Raw genomic sequence first — 25,326 nt, forward strand, 5'->3', positions numbered from 1 at the left:
AGCGTCTGCCTTTGGCTCAGGGCATGATCCTGGCGTTCCGGGATCGAGTCCCACATCTGGCTCCTCCTCTGGGAGCCTGCTTCTTCCTCTCCCACTCCCCCTGCTTGTGTTCCCTATCTGGCTAGCTGTCTCTCTGTCAAATAAATAAATCTTTAAAAAAAAAAAAGATCCTTTCAGAAACCTCTTTATATAGACACACACATTATACATGATTTTACATAAAAGAACAATACTAAGCATGCTATTCTATAAAACCTGTTTTTGAAGTCCAACAATATGTCAAGGAGATACTTCTATGTAAATTAATTGAGATATACGTAAACTTTCTTATGAGCCTCATGATACTATCTAGTTTGGGTAGTTAATTTAACCAATCCTTTACAATGAATGTTTAACTTTAAAAAAAAAATCATATTGAACATCCTAAAATAAATAATCGTTGGATACATGGTCAGACGTCCAAACAAAAAAACCAGGGTTTGAATGTACCATGGTTTTTGCATTTCTCCCAGTAAAACCACGACATCTGAAATGGAATAATTAAAGCAGTAAAAATCATAATGGCACTCTGATCACTCAAATAACTCCCACCAAAATTTTAAGCGTACATACCCTTTAGACCGATACATTAACAGCCAAAGACCTTTCACAAATTAACAAGGAAAAACAACAAATTAGGCTAAAGATATGAACAGGTAATTCACATAAGAAATATAAATGGCTACTAAGCATATGAAAAGATGCTCAAAATAAAAATCAAGAGATATAAATTACAACATTATTGAATAGTAACATTTCACCATCAGTGGGAGTGCAAATCTGTTCAAACCTTTTAGAGGGCAATTTAGTATTAATGACCAAAATGCAATTACTATTCATCTCCCAGAAACAGAAAATACTTACAAATCTTATCTTATGTTTTAGTTCTGGACTGATAGTCCCTCCAGGTCCAATTTGTGCAATAACTGATTTGAATGTGCTCTCCAACTATGGAAAAAAAAAAAAAAGGTCAAGTTATAATCCAAAAAGAAAAAGCACAAAGATAAATCTGAACAATATGTAGAAGGAAACACCTACCACAGGAAACGTCTTTTAGTCAAATGGGTAAATTCTTTTTTTTTTTTTTTTTAAGATTTTTTATTTATTTATTCGATAGAGATAAAGACAGCCAGCGAGAGAGGGAACACAAGCAGGGGGAGTGGGAGAGGAAGAAGCAGGCTCACAGCGGAAGAGCCTGATGTGGGGCTCGATCCCATAACGCCGGGATCACGCCCTGAGCCGAAGGCAGACGCTTAACCGCTGTGCCACCCAGGCGCCCCCAAATGGGTAAATTCTTAAGAGGCACTGGAGCATTTTATATCACATAAAATATATTGAGAGTAGATGGAATCTATAAAACTAAACACTCTGCAATTTTCCAAGATAATTAACATTTTCTGAAACAATTAGATTCTAGAGTATTCCATTTTTCAAACTCCTACTCAATCTCCTACTCTTACCTGGAAAGGAGTTTTGTTACTAATTTTCTTGTTTATAAAAATTCGATGTTTGTTAAACACATGCTTAGTGAATGCCAAATGCAAGGAAGGGACTGGATGGTGGAAGGTCCTGGGAGGCAGAAAAAGAATGTGAGCCAGGGCAGGAAGGAAAAGCTCTTCTGTTTTAACAGGAAAGAAGGAAGAAAGAACCAGGTGGGATACAGAATGTAGGGTCAGAAGGTGGAGTGACTATCTGATGGCTTCAGTATTCTGAGTTCAGCAGCAAGGCCCACTCCTAAGAGTTGGAGGGAAAAGGGAGAGAGTTCAGGCAGTTGAGAAAGCAGAAAAATAAGGTGAGGAAATAAATGATGGGGGATTATCCAAATGCAATAGGCAGGAAGTAAAGACAGAAGAGGCGTGAGCTAAAACAGGGGTCTAAGGATTTTAGCTGAGATAAGCCAACGGCATAGAGACCCCAATAAGGTAGAAGATGATGTACAGGACTATTTGGAAAAATACGCTGGAAGCACAGGCAGTTATGGTCAGAGAAGCATGGCGCACATGCGGACGGCCCCTGCCCAGTGAACAGCCAGGGCCGGGGAGGCCTAAAGTGAATCAAGGACCATGGATTGCATTTCTCCCAGTAAAACCACGACATCTGAAATGGGATAATTTCAAACAGGAGTCATAATGTATGTTTAAAGATAATAAGCGGGAAAAATAGATGCTAGAAAAGACACAGAGGTATAAAGGAAAGAACACATCACCTAAAACCCTATCACATAGACAGAATCATTATTAATATTTTTCCTTCTAAACTTTGTATTTTTTTAATCTTTCTTCTTGTTGTCACTTGGCCTGTCATTACTTAAAAACCATGTAACAGTTTCAGTTTAGGTCTTAGTTTCTTCATCTGGAAAATGAAGATAATTTTAATACCTTCTAAGGTTGACAGGAAAAGGGGATAGGGGGAGGGGAGATTAGATTTCTAGGATTATATCATTAGCTTTCACAAAAAGCTGCAGCCCCGGGGCTTATGTTCTTCATACTTCTGCATCTGCCATCCGAGAACTCACCAAAGCTCTCCCAGTGAACAGTTAAGAGACTCTAAAGAGAACTGATTTCTCACATCCCAACATGCTGCCCTCATTAGAAGAGTCAGTACAACAACTTGTATTATCACTGTTCTAAATGTTTCAGGGGACCAAAAAAAAAAAAAGGTCACCTCAGTGTCATTCCTCTCAAGTTACATAAAATTAAGTAGGGAAATGAGATAAAAGCATAAACTGCTATAACCTAAGGTTGACTCTGAGCATCACTAAAGAGGGACAGAAGCACAGAAGGACCTATTATTATCACATTAGGTTATAAATACAGGGAAAGCACATATTGCATGGTGCACTGGGTGTTATACGCAAATAATGAATCATGGAACATTACATCAAAAACTAAGGATATACTCTATGGTGACTAACATAATAAAAAATTATAATAAATAAATAAATAAATAAATAAATAAATAAATAAATAAATAAATAAATGGAAAGCTACCTTTTTGAAGGGCCTTGAAGTGTGTGGGGGGGGGACACTGCAAAGAAGGGTGGTAGAGACGTCAACGAGGCCATAAGGAACTTCATGAGCACAGGGAAAAAAGGGAAAAAAAATAACTTGCCTGAAGGCACTAAGGAAGTAGTGGGAGAGAATACTGAAGAAGGGAGAAGGCAGTACTACAGATTACCTTAGGTGCCAAACTAAGGAGTTTTACTTGGTTATGTAGACAAAACCTTGAGATTTTCAGCAAAGGAGAGACACTATCAGAATTTTAATCTGTCAGCAGAAAATGATATTACAGGTGTAGACAACCAACAGAGAGCCCACTGCAACTCTCTGGAGGGGAGTCTTCACTGGGGCGCTAAGACGAAGCAGTAAGACTAGAAAGAGGGGACATTATAAAGGTGGAATGTGGAATCCACAGAAATTAGGACAGAATCCAGTGCAGAAGAGGGAACTGCTGATTCAATAGGGATGAATAATAAAGAGACCCTGGAATGAGCCTCAAAGGCCGCAAGTTTTAGGAGGAAAGCTAAATGACCTTGGAACAGAGAGGTAGGTTTTTGCTGGTTTTTAACAAATACCAAAAGTTTGGGAAACTGGGAGGTAAATGACAGGATGAGAATTACAAATGTGATTTTTCTCTCTGGAGCGTGGCTTATGACAGGGTCAGCAAACGACAGCCCAGGGGCCAAATCTGGCCTACCATCTGTCTTTGTACTGCCCATAAGCTTGGAATAGTCTCAATATTTTTAAATAGTCGGGAGAAAAACATAAAATGAATATTTTGTGACACATGAAAATTATATGATATTCAAATTTTAGTACTCATAAGTAAAATCTTACTGGAACACACCACACTCACTCATTTACACATTATCTACGTGATTGTGTTTCACACTACAAGGGCAGAGTTGGGTGTTTACAACAGAGACCATTTGGACCTCAAGCCTCAAATATTTACCATGTGGACCTTTAAAGAAAATAGTCACCAGGCCCCAGCTTAACATGTCAAAATGATAGGCTCCTAGCTAGAAACAAGAAAAACAAGAAGCTCTTACCTTCAAGAAAAAAAAGAAAAAAAATTTTTTTGGCCTCAAACTAGATCACTAAATTAAGCTGATTTTAAGCTGAATGGGGTAGGGAAGATTTCTTAAGGTCCAGCTAATCTTGGGGATATCTATAATTGGAGGGTAGAAGTTATAACGAGAGGAAAGGGCAATAAGAGAAGAAGGTAATCAGTGATTGACACAAGGAAATAATCAAAAGGGGACCCTGATTTCGATAATGCTTCAGTCTCAGATGCCTACCTTTGCAAACACAAAGAATGGATAATAAATCAAGTGAACAAAAATTATAGGGCCATAAATAGAGATGGAAAGTGATGGGGGAAAAATTCCATATTCGGATAGGAGCCTCCAGGATCAAAGAAGAGGGAGAGAAGAGCTTTGAATCAAAAGATGGTACTCCTCAAAAAAATGGACAAAAATGTGAATAGGCAATTGATAAACAGTAACATTAAGCAATAAAAGCATGAAGCTTAACCTCTAATAAACAGACATTAGTCAGATATAGTTACCTGCCTATCAAATTGGAAAATTATTTTTACAGTAATGTCCATTTATTCATTCAACAAAAATGTTCTGAACACACACTATGTGCTTCACACTGGATATACAGGGGTAAATAAACTAGATACGGTCAATGCCTTCCTGGAACCTGGTAGTCTAGTATGGGGAGACAGACATGAAATAATCAAAAATATAATATATAATTGCAATTACGATTAATATCATGAAAAGACTCACAGAGTGTCATGAAAGGACTCCTGAAGGCATTAAGAAAGCAATGGGAGATCTAACAGACTGGGTTGGTGGGGAGGGAGAGGTCGTCCGTACTGTGTATCAGCAAAGGCACAAGGAAAGAAGCGCACTCCATACACACCTTATCTGAGTGTTAACTGAAACAACTTTTACGGAGGACAACTTAACTACATAAAAATACACATTATTTTTGATGCAGTGATTGTTGCTCCAGAAATTTAACCTGTGAAGTAATGATTTTCATCACAAAGTTATTTTTAATAACAAACACTAGAAACTGCCTTAATGCCTAATCGAAGTTACAAGTTAAATAAATCAGGGTGCATCCTACTGCCATTAAAAATTATGTTGCGAGGAGGAGTTAAGATGGCGGAGGAGTAGGAGACACCATTTTCAGCCGGTCCTCCGAGTCGAGCTGGATAGGTACCAGACCAGCCTAAACAACCACGGAACCAGCCTGAGACGCAGGAAGACGCATCTGGATCTCTACAAATGAACATCTCCAGTGCTGAGTATTGAGGTACGAAGCGGGGAGCCATGAAACTGTGCACAGATATCGGAAGATAAACGGAAGGGGGAGGGAGCCGCCACGTTCGGGCGCCGGGAAGCGGTAGCCACTTGCACGGGAGAGCGGGCGGGGCTCGCGGTCGGCACCCGCAAAACAGCAGACTGAGACCGTGAGCCGGGTGCGCGCCACCAGGCATCTCACGGAACACCGGAATCCTGGTGCGCTCACTGGATCCAGACTGAGACTGGGAGATCCGGGAGCGCGCGCGGGGCGGCTGGCGGCATTAGAAACACAAAGGACAGAGACGCGCCGGCCCTGGAAGTGAGGGCTGGGACGCCGGGTGTGGGGCGCACATCCCGGGACGCTGCAGGGTTGAGCAGCACCAACAGAAACAGAGTTAAAGTGGCCAGAACATTAGTAGAGAACGGGCCGCAATCCTTCTGTTCCGTGACAGAGGCTGAAATTTGGCCGCTGCTGCTCTGACTCTCAGAAGAGGCACAGCAAACCGCCAGGGAAAGCCGCCAGAGAACAAAAGCCTGGAAACACCGGCTCAGGGAGTGCCCATCCCCATCCCCCCTCGCAGGGGACACGGAGACTCTACCCAAACATGGCTGCCTGAGTATCGGCGCGGCAGGCCCCTCCCCCAGAACACAGAAGGCAGGCTGAAAAATCAAGAAGCCCACAACCCAGGCGCCTGGGTGGCGCCGTCATTGAGCGCCTGTCTCCGGCTTAGGGCGTGATCCCAGCGTTCCGGAAAGGAGTCCCTCATCGGGCTCCTCCGCTGGGAGCCTGCTTCTTCCTCTCCCACTCCCCTGCTTCTGTTCCCTCTCTCGCTGGTTGGCTGCCACATAAATAAATAAATAAAATCTTTAAAGAAGAAGCCCACATCCCTAAGATCCCTATAAAACAAGGGGCACGGCCTGGGACCCAGTCAATAATTTGGGCTCTGGAAACCCCGCAACCTCTCTTCATCAGAATGACAAGAAGGAGAAGCCCCCCCCAGCAAAGAAAAGACAGTGAGACTGTGGCCTCTGCCACAGAAATAATGGATATGGATGTAACCAAATTATCAGAAATGGAATTCAGAGTAACGATGGTCAAAATGCTGAGTGGAATTGAAAAAAGTATAAACGAAAAGGTTACTGAGAATATAGAATCCCTAAGGACAGAAATGAGAGCGAATCTGACAGAAATTAAAAATTCTATGAGCCAAATGCAGGCAAAACTAGAGGCTCTGACGGCCAGGGTCGCAGAAGCAGAGGAAAGGGTTAGTGAATTGGAGGATGGGTTAATAGAGGAAAAAACGAAAATAGAAGATGGTCTTAAAAAAATCCACGCCCACAAACGTAGGTTACGGGAGATTACTGACTCAATGAAACGATCCAATGTTAGAATCATCGGCATCCCCGAGGGGGTGGAGAAAAACAGAGGTCTAGAAGAGATATTTGAACAAATTGTAGCTGAAAACTTCCCTAATCTAGCAAGGGAAACAAACATTCGTGTCCAAGAGGCAGAGAGGACCCCTCCCAAGCTCAATCACGACAAACCTACGCCACGTCACGTCATAGTGCATTTCGCAAATATTAGATGCAACGATACAGTATTGAAAGCGGCCAGGGCAAAGAAATTTCTCACGTACCAAGGCAAAAGCATCAGAATTATGTCAGACCTGTCTACACAGACCTGGAATGAGAGAAAGGGTTGGGGGAGCATATTTAAAGCTCTTTCAGAGAAAAACATGCAGCCAAGGATCCTTCATCCAGCAAGGCTGTCATTCAGAATTGATGGAGAAATAAAGACATTTCAGAATCGCCAGTCACTAACCAATTTTGTAACTACGAAACCAGCCCTACAGGAGATATTACGGGGGGTTCTATAAAAGTAAAAAGGCCCCAAGAGTGATACAGAACAGAAAGTCACAGCCAATACAAACAAAGACTTTACTGGCAACATGGCAACATTAAAATCATATCTCTCAGTAATCAGTCTTAATGTAAATGGTTTGAACCATCCCATAAAACGAAACAGGGTTGCAGATTGGATAAAAAGAAATGACCCATCCATTTGCTGTCTACAAGAGACTCATTTCAAACCCAAAGATGCATTCAGACTGAGAGTAAGGGGATGGAGTACCATCTTTCACGCAAATGGTCCTCAAAAGAAAGCTGGGGTAGCAATTCTCATATCAGATAAATTGGATTTTAAACTACAGACTATAGTTAGAGGCGCAGAAGGGCACTATATTATTCTTAAGGGAAGTATTCAACAAGTGGATATGACAATTATAAATATATATGCCCCCAACAGGGGAGCAGCAAGATACACAAGCCAACTCTTATCCAGAATAAAGAGACATATAAATGAAAATACATTAATAGTAGGGGACCTCAACACTCCACTATCAGAAATAGACAGAACACCCTGGCAAAAACTAAGCAAAGAATCCAAGGCTTTGAATGCCATACTCGACGAGTTGGACCTCATAGATATTTATAGAACACTACACCCCAGAAGCAAAGAATACTCATTCTATTCTAATGCCCATGGAACATTCTCCAGAATAGACCATGTTCTGGGACACAAAACAGGTCTCAACCGACACCAAAAGATTGAAATTATCCCCTGCATATTCTCAGACCACAACGCTCTGAAATTGGAACTCAACCACAAGGAAAAATTTGGAAGAAACTCAAACACTTGGAGACTAAGAGCCATACTGCTCAGGAATGACTCGATAAACCAGGAAATCAAAAATCAAATTAAACAATTTATGGAGACCAATGAGAATGAAAATACAACAGTCCAAAACCTATGGGATACTGCAAAGGCAGTCCTAAGGGGGAAATACATAGCCATCCAAGCCTCACTCAAAAGAATAGAAAAATCTAAAATGCAGTTTTTATATTCTCACCTCAAGAAGCTGGAACAGCAACAGAGGGACAGGCCTAATCCACGCACGAGGAAGCAGTTGACCAAAATTAGAGCTGAAATCAATCAAGCAGAAACCAGAAGTACAGTAGAGCAGATCAACAGGACTAGAAGCTGGTTCTTTGAGAGAATCAATAAAATTGACAGACCCCTGGCAAGACTTACCAAAAGAAAAGAGAAAGGACCCAGATTATTAAAATTATGAATGAAAAAGGAGAGGTCATGACAAGCACCATTGAAATTGGAAGGATTATTAGAAATTTTTATCAACAGCTATATGCCAATAAACTAAGCAATCTGGAAGAGATGGAATCCTTCCTGGAAACCTATAAACTACCAATATTGAAACCGGAAGAAATTGATTCCTTAAACAGGCCAATTAATTATGAAGAAATTGAGTCAGTGATAAACAACCTTCCAAATAACAAAACTCCAGGCCCGGGTGGTTTTCCTGGGGAATTCTACCAAACATTCAAAGAAGAAATAATACCTATTCTCCTAAAGCTATTTCAAAAAATAGAAACAGAAGGAAAGCTACCAAACTCATTCTATGAGGCCAATATTACCTTGATCCCCAAACCAGGCAAAGACCCCATCAAAAAGGAGAATTACAGACCGATTTCCCTAATGAATATGGACGCCAAAATCCTCAACAAGATACTTGCTAATAGAATCCAAGTACATTAAAAGGATTATCCATCACGATCAAGTGGGATTCATACCTGGGATGCAAGCATGGTTCAATATTCGCAAATCAATCAGCGTGATACATCATATCAACAAGAAAAGACTCAGGAACCATATGATCCTCTCAATCGATGCCAAAAAAGCATTTGACAAAATACAGCATCCTTTCCTGATTAAAACCCTTCAGAGTGTAGGAATAGAAGGTACATTTCTCAATCTCATAAAAGCCATCTATGAAAAGCCTACTGCAAATATTATTCTCAATGGAGAAAAGCTGGAAGCCTTTCCCTTAAGATCAGGAACTCGACAAGGATGCCCACTCTCGCCACTATTATTCAACATAGTACTAGAAGTCCTTGCAACAGCAATCAGACGACAAAAAGGGATCAAAGGTATTCAAATTGGCAAAGAAGAAGTCAAAATGTCTCTCTTTGCAGATGACATGATACTCTATATGGAAAACCCAAAAGAAGCCACTCCCAAATTATTAGAAGTTATAGAGCAATTCAGTAACGTGGCAGGATACAAAATAAATGCTCAGAAATCAGTTGCATTTCTATACACGAATAACGAGACCGAAGAAAGAGAAATTAGGGAATCCATCCCATTTACAATAGCACCAAAAACCATACGTTACCTTGGAATTAACTTAACCAGAGACGTAAAGGACCTATATTCTAGAAACTATAAATCACTCTTGAAAGACATTGAGGAAGACATAAAAAGATGGAAAGATATTCCATGCTCATGGATCGGAAGAATTAACATAGTTAAAATGTCCATGCTACCCAGAGCAATCTACACTTTCAATGCTATCCTGATCAAAATACCGAGGACATTTTTCAAAGAACTGGAACAAACAGTCCTTAAATTTGTATGGAAACAGAAAAGGCCCCGAATCTCCAAGGAACTGTTGAAAAGGAAAAACAAAGCTGGGGGCATCACAATGCCGGATTTCGAGCTGTACTACAAAGCTGTGATCACAAAGACAGCATGGTACTGGCACAAAAACAGACACATAGACCAATGGAACAGAATAGAGAGCCCAGAAATGGACCCTCGGCTCTTTGGGCAACTAATATTTGATAAAGCAGGAAAAAACATCCGGTGGGAAAAAGACAGTCTCTTCAACAAATGGTGCTGGGAAAATTGGACAGCTACATGCAAAAGAATGAAACTTGACCACTATCTCACACCATACACAAAAATAAACTCCAAATGGATGAAAGACCTCAATGTGAGACAGGAATCTATCAAAATTCTACAGGAGAACATAGGCAACAACCTCTACGACATCGGCCAAAGCAACCTTTTTCATGACACATCCCCAAAGGCAAGAGAAAAAAAAGATAAAATGAATTTATGGGACTTCATCAAGATAAAAAGATTCTGCACAGCCAAGGAAACAGTCAGAAAAACTAAGAGGCAGCCCACGGAATGGGAGAATATATTTGCAAATGACACTACAGATAAAGGACTAGTATCCAAGATCTACAAAGAACTTCTCAAACTCAATACACGAGAAACAAATAAACAAATCAAAAAATGGGCAGAAGATATGAACAGACACTTTTCCAATGAAGACATACAAATGGCTAACAGACACATGAAAAAATGTTCAAAATCATTAGCCATCAAGGAAATTCAAATCAAAACCACACTGAGATACCACCTTACGCCAGTTAGAATGGCAAAAATAGACAAGGCAAGAAACAATTGTTGGAGAGGATGTGGAGAAAGGGGATCCCTCCTACATTGTTGGTGGGAATGCAAGTTGGTACAGCCACTCTGGAAAACAGTGTGGAGGTCCCTTAAAAAGTTAAAAATTGAGCTACCCTATGATCCAGCCATTGCACTACTGGGTATTTACCCCAAAGATACAGACGTAGTGAAGAGAAGGGCCATATGCACCCCAATGTTCATAGCAGCAATGTCCACAATAGCTAAATCGTGGAAGGAGCCGCGATGCCCTTCAACAGATGACTGGATTAAGAAGTTGTGGTCCATATATACAATGGAATATTACTCAGCTATCAGAAAGAACGAGTTCTCAACATTTGCTACAACATGGACAGCACTGGAGGAGATAATGCTAAGTGAAATAAGTCAAGCAGAGAAAGACAACTATCATATGATTTCTCTCATCTATGGAACATAAGAACTAGGATGATCAGTAGGGGAAGAAAGGGATAAAGAAAGGGGGGGTAATCAGAAGGGGGAATGAAACATGAGAGACTGTGGACTATGAGAAACAAACTGAGGACTTCAGAGGGGAGGGGGGGTGGGGGAATGGGATAGACCGGTGATGGGTAGTGAGGAGGGCACGTATTGCATGGTGCACTGGGTGTTATACACAACTAATGAATCATCGAGCCTTACATCGGAAACCGGGGATGTACTGTATGGTGACTAACATAATATAATAAAAAATCATTAAAAAAAATAACAATATAAAAAAATAAAAGGAATAGTGTCTCCACAATACATTAAAAAAAAAATTATGTTGGGGCGCCTGGGTAGCGCAGTCGTTAAGCGTCTGCCTTCGGCTCAGGGCGTGATCCCGGCGTACCGGGATCGAGTCCCACATCGGGCTCCTCCGCTATGAGCCTGCTTCTTCCTCTCCCACTCCCCCTGCTTGTGTCCCCTCTCTCGCTGGCTGTCTCTGTCACATAAATAAATAAAATCTTTAAAAAAAAAATTATGTTGCATTACAATAATTAATAATGTGGGATGTTCGCAACTTACAGTTATGACTAAAAAAAGTAGGTCACAAACCTGGACCAGAATGATTCTAATTTTATTTAAAAGAAGAAAAAAAAAAAGAAAGAAAGAAAAAGTCACTTAGCATAACACTTTCTAGTTCCATTCACGTCATTGCAAATGGCAAGATTTCATTCTTTTTTATGGCTGAGTAATATTCCATTGTGTGTGTGTGTAGATATAGATATATACATATATATACATCTATCTATATCTACACCTATCTCCATCAGTTGATGCACACGGGCTGTTTCTGTAATTTGGCTCTTGTAGATAATGCTGCAGTAAACAGTGGGGTGCATGTATGCCTTTCAAAATAAGTCAGCCAGAAAGACAAATATATGATTTTACTCATATGTGGAATTTAAGAAACAAAACTAATGAGCAAAGGCAGAAGAAAAAAGAGAGAGAGAGGCAAACCAAGAAGCAGACTCTTAACTGTAAAGAACAAACTGATGGTTCCCAGAGGGGAGGGGGTGGGGGAGAGGGGTTAAATAGGTGATGGGGATGAAGATGTGCACTTGTGATGAGCACCAGGTGATGTATGGAGTGCTGAATCACTGTATTGTACACCCAAAACTAATACTGTATGTTAACTGGAATTTAAATTAAAACTTAAAAAAAAAAAAGTCAACTTTTCTGAGTGATAAAAGTATAGGCAATTTTTATTTTCTTCTGTGCTTTCCTGTATTTCAAATCTTCTAAAATTAATCTTTATTACTTTGTAATAAAAAAAAAAGTTTTAAAAAACAGACACCTGGGTGGTATTTGGAAACATGAGGGTGGCAGCATTTTGGAAAGAAGATGCATGAAGCTAAAAGCAGAAAGGAACAGAAGTGACATCTTAAAGGAATATACTACAGCCCTTTGGCCATATGGTAAAACATAAATAGATTTCTGATAAAGATCACAAAATTGGCACGGACACATATAGAAGCAAAGTTTTCAACTGCTGAAATATTTGCTAGGTACCTCATCTGACAAAGAGCCAGGCAGTATGGAATGTGACTTGCCACACTAAAAATTTCATCCAAACTCACAAGAAAAGAGATAGGGAACAGCTACTTTTAGTCGGCTAAAGAATACAACTTCCAAAGAATTGCATTAATGAACCCATCGAACAGCTCCTGCTGACAGTAACTATTTAACATACCCAGTTGCTTGTCCAGGATACTCTTAAAAGATAGTTGGGCCAGGTCATCAAGGAAAATAAAAAAGCATCTTTTCTTATATGCAATACCAAGCCCACCACCTAATTCACATAAAAACTATCAATTGTTTGGTTGCAAATTAAAAGTTAGGTGCAATCTAACACCCGGCCCTGATATTTAATTCATTTAAGACCAGATCTTCTTTTATAATTCCAGGTTTACCTACTTTAAACCTCACGCTGAATGTTACAATGAACCCTTCTAATGTGTAAGATGAAAGTAGAGTAGGATGGGGTACTCTTAGATGGTATGAAGGCTAGAGAACCCAGAAATGCCAGATCCCTGTTTCTTGACCAAACACTCTTATAGGCAATGACCTATGAATGGAAGCAAAGTAACACCATGGTTGTGATCTGGGACTACAAGCAGATGGAGCATCTGAGGCTTCATTCACTAGAAAATACGGCTAATCCATACTCATCCACTCACTCTTCACATAAACTTCCTCTCAGTCAATATAAAAGAAATTTAATAGAATGTGGTAAAAAAGATTATTCACATCTTGCAAAACAGTTTAAATTGTTCTAACCATTTGCTTTGTGAAACAAAGCACAGCACTGGGCAAAGGGGAGTATACCAAAGACCATGCTTGGCTGTTCCACTTAGAGATGAAAGATGAAAAAATACTAATACTCATTTTACGAAGGAGAAATTTTTCTTCTTTTTAATAACATGCTTTTCTTACTACAAAATAGCATATGTTCACTGTGCAAAAACAAAATACAGATTATCAAAAAGTGTAAATTTATAATTTGAATTTGTTATAGATCTGTTCTTTTTCTACACTAACACACATACTTGCAGAGTTCTGAGTAGGGCCACATAGCAAACTGTTAGATCTGTAATTCTGAAAAAATGGCAACTTGTACATTTATAAATAGGATTATGTAGGATCTGATAATTATGTTGAGTCTGTCCTGCTAGCAAATTAAAATACATAGTTTAGGAATTAGAGCCCACTCTTTGGAATAAGATTCAAACAGCTCTGATGGCAAAAACTTCAACTAGCAGTGAAATGTGGTTACTAGATTGCACATACGAGGACTTCCTGGAGCTGCAAGAAACTCAAAGGAGGGGCGCCTGGGTGGCACAGCGGTTAAGCGTCTGCCTTCGGCTCAGGGCATGATCCCAGCGTTCTGGGATCAAGCCCCGCATCAGGCTCCTCTGCTGGAAGCCTGCTTCTTCCTCTCCCACTCCCCCTGCTTGTGTTCCCTCTCTCGCTGGCTCTCTCTCTCTGTCAAATAAATAAATAAAATCTTTAAAAAAAAAAAAGAAAGAAACTCAAAGGAAAACAGTTACAGAAAAAGTGTACGTGCACCCCTCTCACTCTGTCTTTGGAGCCACGCCAGGAGCAAAGGTCCTACACTGTGCATTTCTTATCGCCTACCTCTGATGGTTACAGGCAGAGTCTTCCCACCCAATTCTGTGGAGTTTAAAGTCTTTGAAAAAGAAATATGTACTATCACTCTTTAATATTTTTTCTGGAACTTTTAGTCAGTATAATAAATTTGGAAAATATAAGAACTTCAAACACTGGAAAAAACAGCAAACTTATCCTTCATTGTTGAGCTTACACAGTTAATTTATTTGGACTCAATCATTTTGAGTTTTGCTTTGTTAGGGTGGGTACTATACTGACTGAATTGTGTTTCCTAAAATTCATATGTTGAAGCCACAATGTGATGTTTTTTGTGATGAGGTCTGAGGGTGAGTACGGTATACACATACATACATATGCTTACACACACACACACACACACACACACACACACACACACACACACAGGAATATTACTCAGCCACAAAAAAAAGGAAAGAAATCCTGCCATTTGTGACAACATGAACGGACAGAGGGCATTATGCTAAGGGAAATAAGTCAGGGAAAGACAACCACTGTATGATCTCACTTACATGTAGAATCTAAAAAACAAAACAACAAAAACTTGAGTTCATAGATACACGAACAGATGGGTGGTATCCAGACGCAGGAGTTTGGGAGTTGGTGAAATAGGTGAAGAGAGTCAAAAGGTACAAAATTCCAGTTATAAAAAGTCCTGGGGGGCTCCTGGGGGGGCTCAGTCGGTTAAGCGTCTACCTTCAGCTCAGGTCATGATCCCAGACTCCTGGGATCGAGTCCTGCATTGGGTTGCCTGCTCACTGGGGAGCCTGCTTCTCCCTCTCCCTCTGCCACTCCCCCTGCTTGTGTGTGCTCGCTCTCTGTCAAACAAATTTTTTTTTAAAAATCTTAAAAAAAAACAAACCTGGAGACGTAATGTACAGCATAGCAACTATATTTAATACTGTATGTATTAACAATATAGAATAATATGTAATATATAATATATAGTTATAGTAACATAATAGTTAATACAATATTAATAATACTGTATTGTATAATTGAAAATTGCTAAGAGAATAAATCTTAAAAGTTATCATCACAAAAAAAATTTGTAACTATATGTGGTGATAGATGTTTAGACCTACTGTGGTCATTTCATATTATACACATATTGAAGCATCATGTTGAATATCTGAAACTAATATGTCAATTACATCTCAATTTTTTAAAAACAATCAAAAAAATTTAAAGATATATAATTCAGAAACAGTCAGCTGGAGGAGATGCATACAGTCATGTATGCGGGAAGAGGCACGGAGCTCCACACCCTCACCAGTCATGCTGCTATCCCCCAAATCTCTAATGTTCACTAGCCTGGAAGCTCTCCAAATCCAACACATTGGGTTTTTATGGACTGTCTGATTGACTCATTGGCCCCTGGTGAATGAATTCAATCTCCAGCCCCTTTCCTCTCTCAGGAGGATGGAGGGTAGAACTAAAAAGTTCCAACCCTCTAGTCACATTGTTGGCTCCAACCGGCAACCAGCCCCCATCCTTAGGTGCTTTCCAAAAGTCATGTCATTAACAATAAAAGACACCTTTATAGCTCTCATCGCTTTAAAAATTCCAAGAGTCTGGGTTCCCTGTGTCGGCTCAGTCGGTTAAGCGTCTGCCTTTGGCTCAGGTCATGATCCCAGGGTATTGGGATCGAGTCCCACATCAGGCTCCCCACTCAGCCGGGAGCCTGCTTCTCCCTCTGCCTGCCACTAGATGCTATTTAATTCCATTTAGATGAAACCCTTGAAAAGTCAAACTTACAGAAAGCAATGGTTTTTATGTCTGTGGCTACAACTGGGAAAAGAGATCAACTACAAAGCAGCATAATGGAACTTTTTGAAAATGATGGAAATGGTTTCTTGATTTTGATGGAGATTACAAGACTGGCTACATTGTCAAAACTCAAAGTGTACATTTTAAGTGGGTACATTTTACTATACATAAATTGTCACTAAAGCTAATTTTTTTAAGTTATAGAGGTAAGGCACTTTTATGTCTTGAATTTCATTTCCATGTGCTTATTCTGAGCTCTACTCAAGTTGTCATCTTGTGTGGATTGAGAAGGAAGATGGCAGAGGAGGAGGGGATCCTAGTCTCATCTGGTTCCTGGAATTCGGCTAGACAGCTATCAAATCATTCTGAACACCTGTAAACTCAACTGGAGATCTAAGAAAAGAATTGCTGCAATTCTACAAATAGAAAAGCAACCACTTTTTGCAAGGTAGGAGGTGTGGAGAAGTGAATCCGAGGTGACATAACAGAAGATAAACCCCAAGGGAGGGGAGTCGGATACCAGAAAGTGATACAGCAGCAGAGCACAAAATCAGAACTTTTAGAAGTCTGCTCCAGTGAGGGAAGTCCCTGCCTGAACAAGGTGCTCAGATGGCGAAGCAGGACAGAATCCTAGGTGGGACAGTGTGGTCTCAGGATCCCCAGGGTCACAGAAAGGACGGGGGTGCCTGAGTGCAGCAGAGTTCCCAAGCATCAGAGCAGGGAAGCTGGCTGCTATCAACGAGCCCAGGAGTGGGATTTCAGCTCGGTGTTGCCATAAACCACGAGCAGGGGCACGATTGGGTGACTGCTCTCCAAGCATGGGCCCAGCAAGAGGCAGAACCACAGAGAAACCCCATCCCTGCCCTGGGAGGAGCAGTCCGGGTACACACTGCAGGAGTCTGTAAGTTTGGAGACTTGACACAGGGTCACATGCCTAAGATAAAACCACTCGGTCACAGGCTGGGTGAACACAGAGTGTGGACAGAAACCAGGGAGACAAGAGTGATTAACTCCTTTTCCTTGAGGGTGCCTTGAAGACTGGAGGGCACAAACTTTCAGCTCCTGGGCTGGAGATCAGGGTGCCACCATATTCGTTTTAATTTCCAACCCCAAAGAGGGGTGGAAAGCCTTCAGAAACAAAAGCCACATACAGTAATGTGAAGCAGCTTACACTGAGCTCGGCCCCCTGGCAAGAGCAGTGCAATTCCGCCCGGGGCAAAGACACCTGAGGAGCAGCCCAACAGGCTCCTTTCCTAGAAGACCAGCAGGAACATCTGGCTAATGTTTACCAATCACACAGAACTGCAAAACTTCAGCACTAGGGTAAAATAGTATGTAGAATTTGGGTCTTTTCCTTATGATTCTTTAGTCTTTTAGTTTCAATTTTTTTTTCTTTTTTTCCTTTTCAACTAGTTTCTTAGTTTATGAACTCTTTCTTTAAAGTCTTTTTTAGGGGTGCCTGGGTGGCTCAGTCACCTGTTGGATTATATTCTCTTTTTTTCCCTTTTTAAAAATTTTTTTGGTTTCTGATCTCTTCTAAATTTTTAGTATATATTTTGATGGGGTCATGGTTGCTATGTTTGTATTTTGTTCTCTTGTTCATCTATTTTTCTCCAGACAGAATGAAAAGATGGAAAAACTCACCCCAGAAAAGAAAACAAGTGGCAGTATTAACTGCCAGGGATGTAATCAATATGGATATAAGATATCAGAGCTAGAATTCAGAATAACAATTATAAAGATACAAGCTGGGTTTGAAAAAAACATGGAAGACACTAGGGAATCCTTTTCTGGAGAAATAAAAGAACTAAAATCTAATCAGGTCAAAATAAAAAAAGGGTATTACTGAGATGCAACCAAAAAAGGAGGCTCTATTTGCTAGGATAAATAAGGCAGACAAGAGAATTGGTGATACAGAAGATAAAACGATTGAGAACAAAGAAACTGAGAAAAAGAGAGATAAACTACTGGATCATGAAGGGAGAATTCTAGAGATAAGTGATACCATAAAGCAAAACAATATTAGAATAATTGAGATACCAGAGGAAGAGGAGAAAGGGGAGGAGGGACAGAAGGTATACTGGAGCAAATTATAGAAGAGAACTTCCCTAATGTGGAGAAGGAAACAGGCTTTCAAGTCCAAGAGGCACAGAGAATCTCCCTCAAAATCAATAAGAATAGGTTAACACCTCAATATATAATAGTGAAGCTTACAAATCTCAAAGACAAGGAGAAAATTCTGACAGCAGCTCAGGACAAGGGGTCCTTAACCTACAAAAGAAGAAACATAAGGCTGAAAGCAGACCTAGCCACAGACACCGGGCAGACCAGAAAGGACTGGCATGATATATTCAGGGTGCTAACTGAGAAGAACTTGCAGCCAAGAATACTTATCCAGCAAGGCTGTCATTCAGAATAGAAGGAGAGATAAACATCTTCCAGGACAAACAGAAATTAAAAGAATTTGTGATCACTAAACAAGCCCTGCAAAGAAATATTAAAGGGGATCCTTTAAGTGAAAAGAGAGCCCAAAAGTAACTTAGACCAGAAAGGAACAGAGACAATATACAGAAACAGGGACTTAACAGGTAATACAATGGCACTAAATTCATATCTTTCAATAGTTACTCTGAATGTAAATGGGCTAAATGCCAAATCAAAAGACAGAGGGTATCGGATTGGATTAAAAAAGCAAGACCCATCCATATGCTATCGGCAAGACACTCATTTTAGACCCAAAGACACCTCCAGATTGAAAGTAAAGGGGTGGAAAACTATTTAACATGCTAATGGATATCAAAAGAAAGTTGGGGTGGCAACCCTTATATCAGACTAATTAGATTTAAAACCAAACACTGTAATAAGAGATGAAGAAGGTCACTATATCATAATTAAAGGGTATATCCAACAGGAAGATCTAACAAGTGTAAGTATTTATGCCCATAACATGGGAGCAGCCAATTATGTAAGCCAATTAATAACAAAATCAAAGAAACACACTGATAATAACACAAAAATAGTAGAGGACATTAACACCCCACTCACTGCAATGAACAGATCATGTAAGCAGAATATAAACAAGGAAACAATGGCTTTGAGTGACACACTGGACCAGATAAACTTCACAGATACATTCAGAGCATTCTACCCTAAAGCAACAGAATACACATTCTTCTCGAGTGCACATGGAACATTCTTCAGAATGGAAAACACACTGGGTCACAAATCAGGTCTCAACTGGGACCAAAAGAGTGGGATCATTCCCTGCATATTTTCAGACCACAATATTTTGAAACTGGAACTCAATCACAAGAGGAAATTTGGAAGGAAAACAAATATATGAAGGTTAAAGAATATCCTACTAAAGAATGAACAGGTCAACCAGGGAATTAAAGAATTTAAAAAATCACGGAAACAAATGAAAATGAAAACACAAGTGTTCAAAATCTTTGGGATGCAGCAAAGGCAGTCCTAAGAGGGAAGTACATAGCAGTACAAGCTTTTCTCAAGAAACAAGAAAGGTCTCAAATACACAACCTAACCTTACACCTAAAGGAGCTGGAGAAAGAACAGCAAATAAAGCCTAAACCCAGCAGGAGAAGAGAATTAATAAAGATTAGAGCAGAAATCAATGAAATAGAAACCAAAAGAACAGTAGAATGGATCCATGAAACTAGTAGCTGATTTTTTGAAAGCATTAAGGTCGATAAGCCCATCGCCAGACTTACCAAAAAGAAAAGAGAAAGGGGAGCGCCTGGGTGGCACAGCGGTTAAGCGTCTGCCTTCGGCTCAGGGCATGATCCCGGCGTTGTGGGATCGAGCCCCACATCAGGCTCCTCTGCTATGAGCCTGCTTCTTCCTCTCCCACTCCCCCTGCTTGTGTTCCCTCTCTTGCTGGCTGTCTCTATCTCCGTCAAATAAATAAATAAAATCTTAAAAAAAAAAAAAAGAAAAGAGAAAAGAAAATAGGCCCCAGACAAACAAAATCATGAATGAAAGAGATCACAAGCAACACCAAAGAAATATAAACAATTATAAGAACATATTATGACCAACTATGTGCCAACAAATTAAGCAATCTGGAAGAAATGGATGCATTCCTAGAGACCTATAAACTACCAAAACTGTGACAGGAAGAAATAGAAAACCTGAACAGACCCATAATGAGCAAGGAAATTGAAGCAGTAATAAAAAAAAAACTCCCCACAAATAAGAGTCCAGGGCCAGATGGCTTCCCAGGGCAATTCTACCAAACATTTTATTCTTCTGAAGCTGTTGCAAAAACTAGAAATGGAACAGAAACTTCCAAACTCTTTCTATGAGGCCAGCATGACTTTGATCCCAAAACCAGATAAAGATCCCACCAAAAAGGACAATTACAGACCAATATCCCTGATGAACATAGATGCAAAAATTCTCACCAAGATACTAGCCAAAGGGATCCAACAGTACATTAAAAGGATTATTCACCACGACTAAATTAAATTTATTCCTGGGCTACATGGGTGGTTCAACATCTGCAAATCAATCAATGTGACACCCTGCATTAATAAAAGAAAGGTCAAGAACCATATGATCCTGTCAATAGATGCAGAAAAAGCATTTGACAAAGTACAGCATCCTTTCTTGATTAAAACTCTCCACAGTGTTGGGATAGAGGGAACATACCTCAATATCATAAAAGTCATCTACAAAAAACCCACAGCAAATGTCATTCTCAATGGGGAAAAACTGGGAGCTCTCCCCCTAAGGTCAGGAACACGGCAGGGATGTCCACTATCACCACTGCTATTCAACATAGTACAAGAAGTCCTAGCCTCAGCAATCAGACAACAAAAAGAAATAAAAGGTATGTGAACAGGCAAAGAAGAAGTCAAACTCTTACTCTCTGCAGATGACATGATACTCTATATGGAAAACCAAAAAAAAATCCACCCCAAAATTGCTAGAACTCATATAAGAATTTGGCAAAGTGGCAGGATATAAAATCAACACACAGAAATCAGTTGCATTTCTATACACTAACAATGAGACAGAAGAAAGAGGAATGAAGGAATCAATCCCATTTACAATTGTACCAAAAGCCGTAAGATACCTAGGAATAAACCTAACCAAAGAGGCAAAAGATCTGTACTCTGAAAACTGTAACACTCAAGAAAGAAATTGAGGGGAGGAGGAGTTAAGATGGCAGAAGAGTAGGAGACACCTTTATCAGCTGGTCCCCCCAGTCGAGCAGGACAGGTACCAGACCAGCCTAAACAACCACGGAACCAGCCTGAGACGCAGGAAGATGCATCTGGATCTCTACAAATGAACATCTCCAGCGCTGAGTATTGAGGTACGAAGTGGGGAGCCGTGAAACCACGCAGATATCGGAAGATAAACGGAAGGGGGAGGGAGCAGCCGCGTTCGGGCGCCGGGAAGCGGTAGCCACCTGCACGGGGGAGCAGGCGGGCTCGCGGATGGCACCCGCAAAACACCAGACTGAGACCCTGAACCGGGTGCGCGTGCCACCAGGCTTCCCACGGAACTCCGGAATCCCTGTGTGCTCACCGGGCATAGACTGAGACCGGGAGACCCGGGAGCGCGCGGGGCGGCGGGCGGCTGGCGGCGTTAGAAACACAAAGGACAGAGACACGCCGGCCCTGGAAGTGAGGGCAGGGACTCCGGGTGTGGGGCGCACATCCCGGACGCTGCAGGGTTGAGCAGCACCAACAGTAACGGAGTTAAAGTGGCCAGAACATCAGTGGAGAACGGGCCGCAATCCCTCTGTTCTGTGACAGAGGCTGAAATTCGGCCGCTGCTGCTCTGACTCTCAGGAGAGGCACAGCAAACCGCCAGGGAAAGCCGCCAGAGAACAAAAGCCTGGAAATACCGGCTCAGAGAGTGCCCATCCCCATCCCCCCTCACAGAGGACACGGAGACTCTACCCAAACAGGGTTGCCTGAGTATCGGTGTGGCAGGCCCCTCCCCCAGAACACAGAAGGCAGGCTGAAAAATCAAGAAGCCCACAACCCGGGGCACCTGGGTGGCGCAGTCATTGAGCGCCTGTCTTCGGCTCAGGGCGTGATCCCGGCATTCCGGAAAGGAGTCCCTCATCGGGCTCCTCCACTGGGAGCCTGCTTCTTCCTCTCCCACTCCCCTGCTTCTGTTCCCTCTCTCGCTGGTTGGCTCTCTGCCACATAAATGAAATCTTTAAAGAAGAAGCCCACATCCCTAAGATCCCTATAAAACAAGGGGCACGGCCTGGGACCCAGTCAATAATTTGGGCTCTGGAAACCCCGCAACCTCTCCTCATCAGAATGACAAGAAGGAGAAGCCCCCCCAGCAAAGAAAAGACAGTGAGTCTGTGGCCTCTGCCACAGAAATAATGGATATGGATGTAACCAAATTATCAGAAATGGAATTCAGAGTCAGGATGCTCAAAATGATGAGTAGAATTGAAAAAAGTATTAATGCAAAGGTTACTGAGAATATAGAATCCCTAAGGACAGAAATGAGAGCGAATCTGACAGAAATTAAAAATTCTATGAGCCAAATGCAGGCAAAACTAGAGGCTCTGACGGCCAGGGTCGCAGAAGCAGAGGAAAGGGTTAGTGAATTGGAGGATGGGTTAATAGAGGAAAAAATGAAAATAGAAGATGGTCTTAAAAAAATCCACGCCCACAAATGTAGGTTACGGGAGATTACTGACTCAATGAAACGATCCAATGTCAGAATCATCGGCATCCCCGAGGGGGTGGAGAAAAACAGAGGTCTAGAAGAGATATTTGAACAAATTGTAGCTGAAAACATCCCTAATCTAGCAAGGGAAACAAACATTCGTGTCCAAGAGGCAGAGAGGACCCCTCCCAAGCTCAACCATGACAAACCTACGCCACGTCATGTCATAGTGCAATTCGCAAATATTAGATGCAAGGATACAGTATTGAAAGCGGCCAGGGCAAAGAAATTTCTCACGTACCAAGGCAAAAGCATCAGAATTACGTCAGACCTGTCTACACAGACCTGGAATGAGAGAAAGGGTTGGGGGAGCATATTTAAAGCTCTTTCAGAGAAAAACATGCAGCCAAGGATCCTTTATCCAGCAAGGCTGTCATTCAGAATTGATGGAGAGATAAGGACCTTCCAGAATCGCCAGTCACTGACCAACTTCGTAACCACGAAACCAGCCCTACAGGAGATATTAAGGGGGTTTCTATAAAGGTAAAAAGGCCCCAAGAGTGATACATAACAGAGTGTCACAACCGATACAATCAAAGACTTTACTGGCAACATGGCATTATTAAAATCATATCTCTCAGTACTCAGTCTTAATGTGAATGGTTTGAACCTTCCCATAAAACACCACAGGGTTGCAGATTGGATAAAAAGAAATACCCACCCATTTGCTGCCTACAAGAGACTCATTTCGAACCCAAAGATGCATTCAGACTGAGAGTAAGGGGATGGAGTACCATCTTTCATGCAAATGGACCTCAAAAGAAAGCTGGGGTAGCAATTCTCATATCAGATAGATTGGATTTTAAATTAGAGACTATAGTTAGAGACGCAGAAGGGCACTATATTATTCTTAAGGGAAGTATTCAATAAGTGGATATGACAATTATAAATATATATGCCCCCAACAGGGGAGCAGCAAGATACACAAGCCAACTCTTAACCAGAATAAAGAGACATATAGATAAAAATACATTAATAGTAGGGGACCTCAACACTGCACTATCAGAAATAAACAGAACACCCTGGCAAAGACTAAGCAAAGAATCAAAAGCTTTGAATGCCATACTCGACGAGTTGGACCTCATAGATATATATAGGACACTACACCCCAGAAGCAAAGAATACTCATTCTATTCTAATGCCCATGGAACATTCTCAAGAATAGACCATGTTCTGGGACACAAAACAGGTCTCAACCGACACCAAAAGATTGAAATTATCCCCTGTATATTCTCAGACCACAACGTTCTGAAATTGGAACTCAACCACAAGGAAAAATTTGGAAGAAACTCAAACACTTGGAGACTAAGAACCATCCTGCTCAGGAATGACTCGATAAACCAGGAAATCAAAAATCAACTTAAACAATATATGGAGACCAACGAGAATGAAAACACAACGGTCCAAAACCTATGGGATACTGCAAAGGCAGTCCTAAGGGGGAAATACATAGCCATCCAAGCCTCACTCAAAAGAATAGAAAAATCTAAAATGCAGTTTTTATATTCTCACCTCAAGAAGCTGGAACAGCAACAGAGGGACAGGCCTAATCCACTCACGAGGAAGCAGTTGACCAAGATGGGAGCAGAAATCAATGAATTAGAAACCAGAAGCACAGTAGAGCAAATCAACAGGACTAGAAGCTGGTTCTTTGAGAGAATCAATAAAATTGACAGACCACTGGCAAGACTTATCCAAGAGAAAAGAGAAAGGACCCAAATTATTAAAATTATGAATGAAAAAGGAGAGGTCATGACCAACACCAATGAAATTGGAAGGATTATTAGAAACTATTATCAACAGCTATATGCCATAAAACTAAGCAATCTGGAAGAGATGGAATCCTTCCTGGAAACCTATAAACTACCAAGACTGAAACAGGAAGAAATTGATTCCTTAAACAGGCCAATTAATTATGAAGAAATTGAGTCAGTGATAAACAACCTTCCAAATAACAAAACTCCAGGCCCGGACGGTTTTCCTGGGGAATTCTACCAAACATTCAAAGAAGAAATAATACCTATTCTCCTAAAGCTATTTCAAAAAATAGAAACAGAAGGAAAGCTACCAAACTCATTCTATGAGGCCAATATTACCTTGATCTCCAAACCAGGCAAAGACCCCATCAAAAAGGAGAATTACAGACCAATTTCCCTAATGAATATGGACGCCAAAATCCTCAACAAGATCCTTGCTAATAGAATCCAACAGTACATTAAAAGGATTATCCATCATGACCAAGTGGGATTCATACCTGGGATGCAAGCGTGGTTCAACATTCGCAAATCGATCAGCGTGATACATCATATCAACAAGAAAAGACTCAGGAACCATATGATCCTCTCAATTGATGCAGAAAAAGCATTTGACAAAATACAGCATCCTTTCCTGATTAAAACCCTTCAGAGTGTAGGAATAGAGGGTACATTTCTCAATCTCATAAAAGCCATCTATGAAAAGCCTACAGCAAATATTATTCTCAATGGGG

At 40.9% G+C, this 25,326-nt stretch overlaps 1 protein-coding gene across 4 annotated transcripts in view; it reads right to left on the bottom strand.

Moving 5' to 3' along the window:
• TDRD5 (tudor domain containing 5) overlaps window positions 1–25,326 on the bottom strand; it is a 115,718-nt gene that overhangs the window by 69,496 nt on the left and 20,896 nt on the right. For all 4 annotated transcript variants that reach the window (XM_045811322.2, XM_045811319.2, XM_045811321.2 and 1 more), the window contains exon 5: window positions 904–987. In XM_045811322.2, coding sequence (XP_045667278.1) covers window positions 904–987 — 84 coding nt within the window. The remainder of the gene's footprint in view (window positions 1–903; window positions 988–25,326) is intronic.

The sequence above is a fragment of the Ursus americanus genome, chromosome 2, assembly GCF_024610735.1.
Source record: "Ursus americanus isolate L20-20 chromosome 2, mUrsAme1.1.p, whole genome shotgun sequence".
Lineage (NCBI taxonomy): Eukaryota > Metazoa > Chordata > Mammalia > Carnivora > Ursidae > Ursus > Ursus americanus.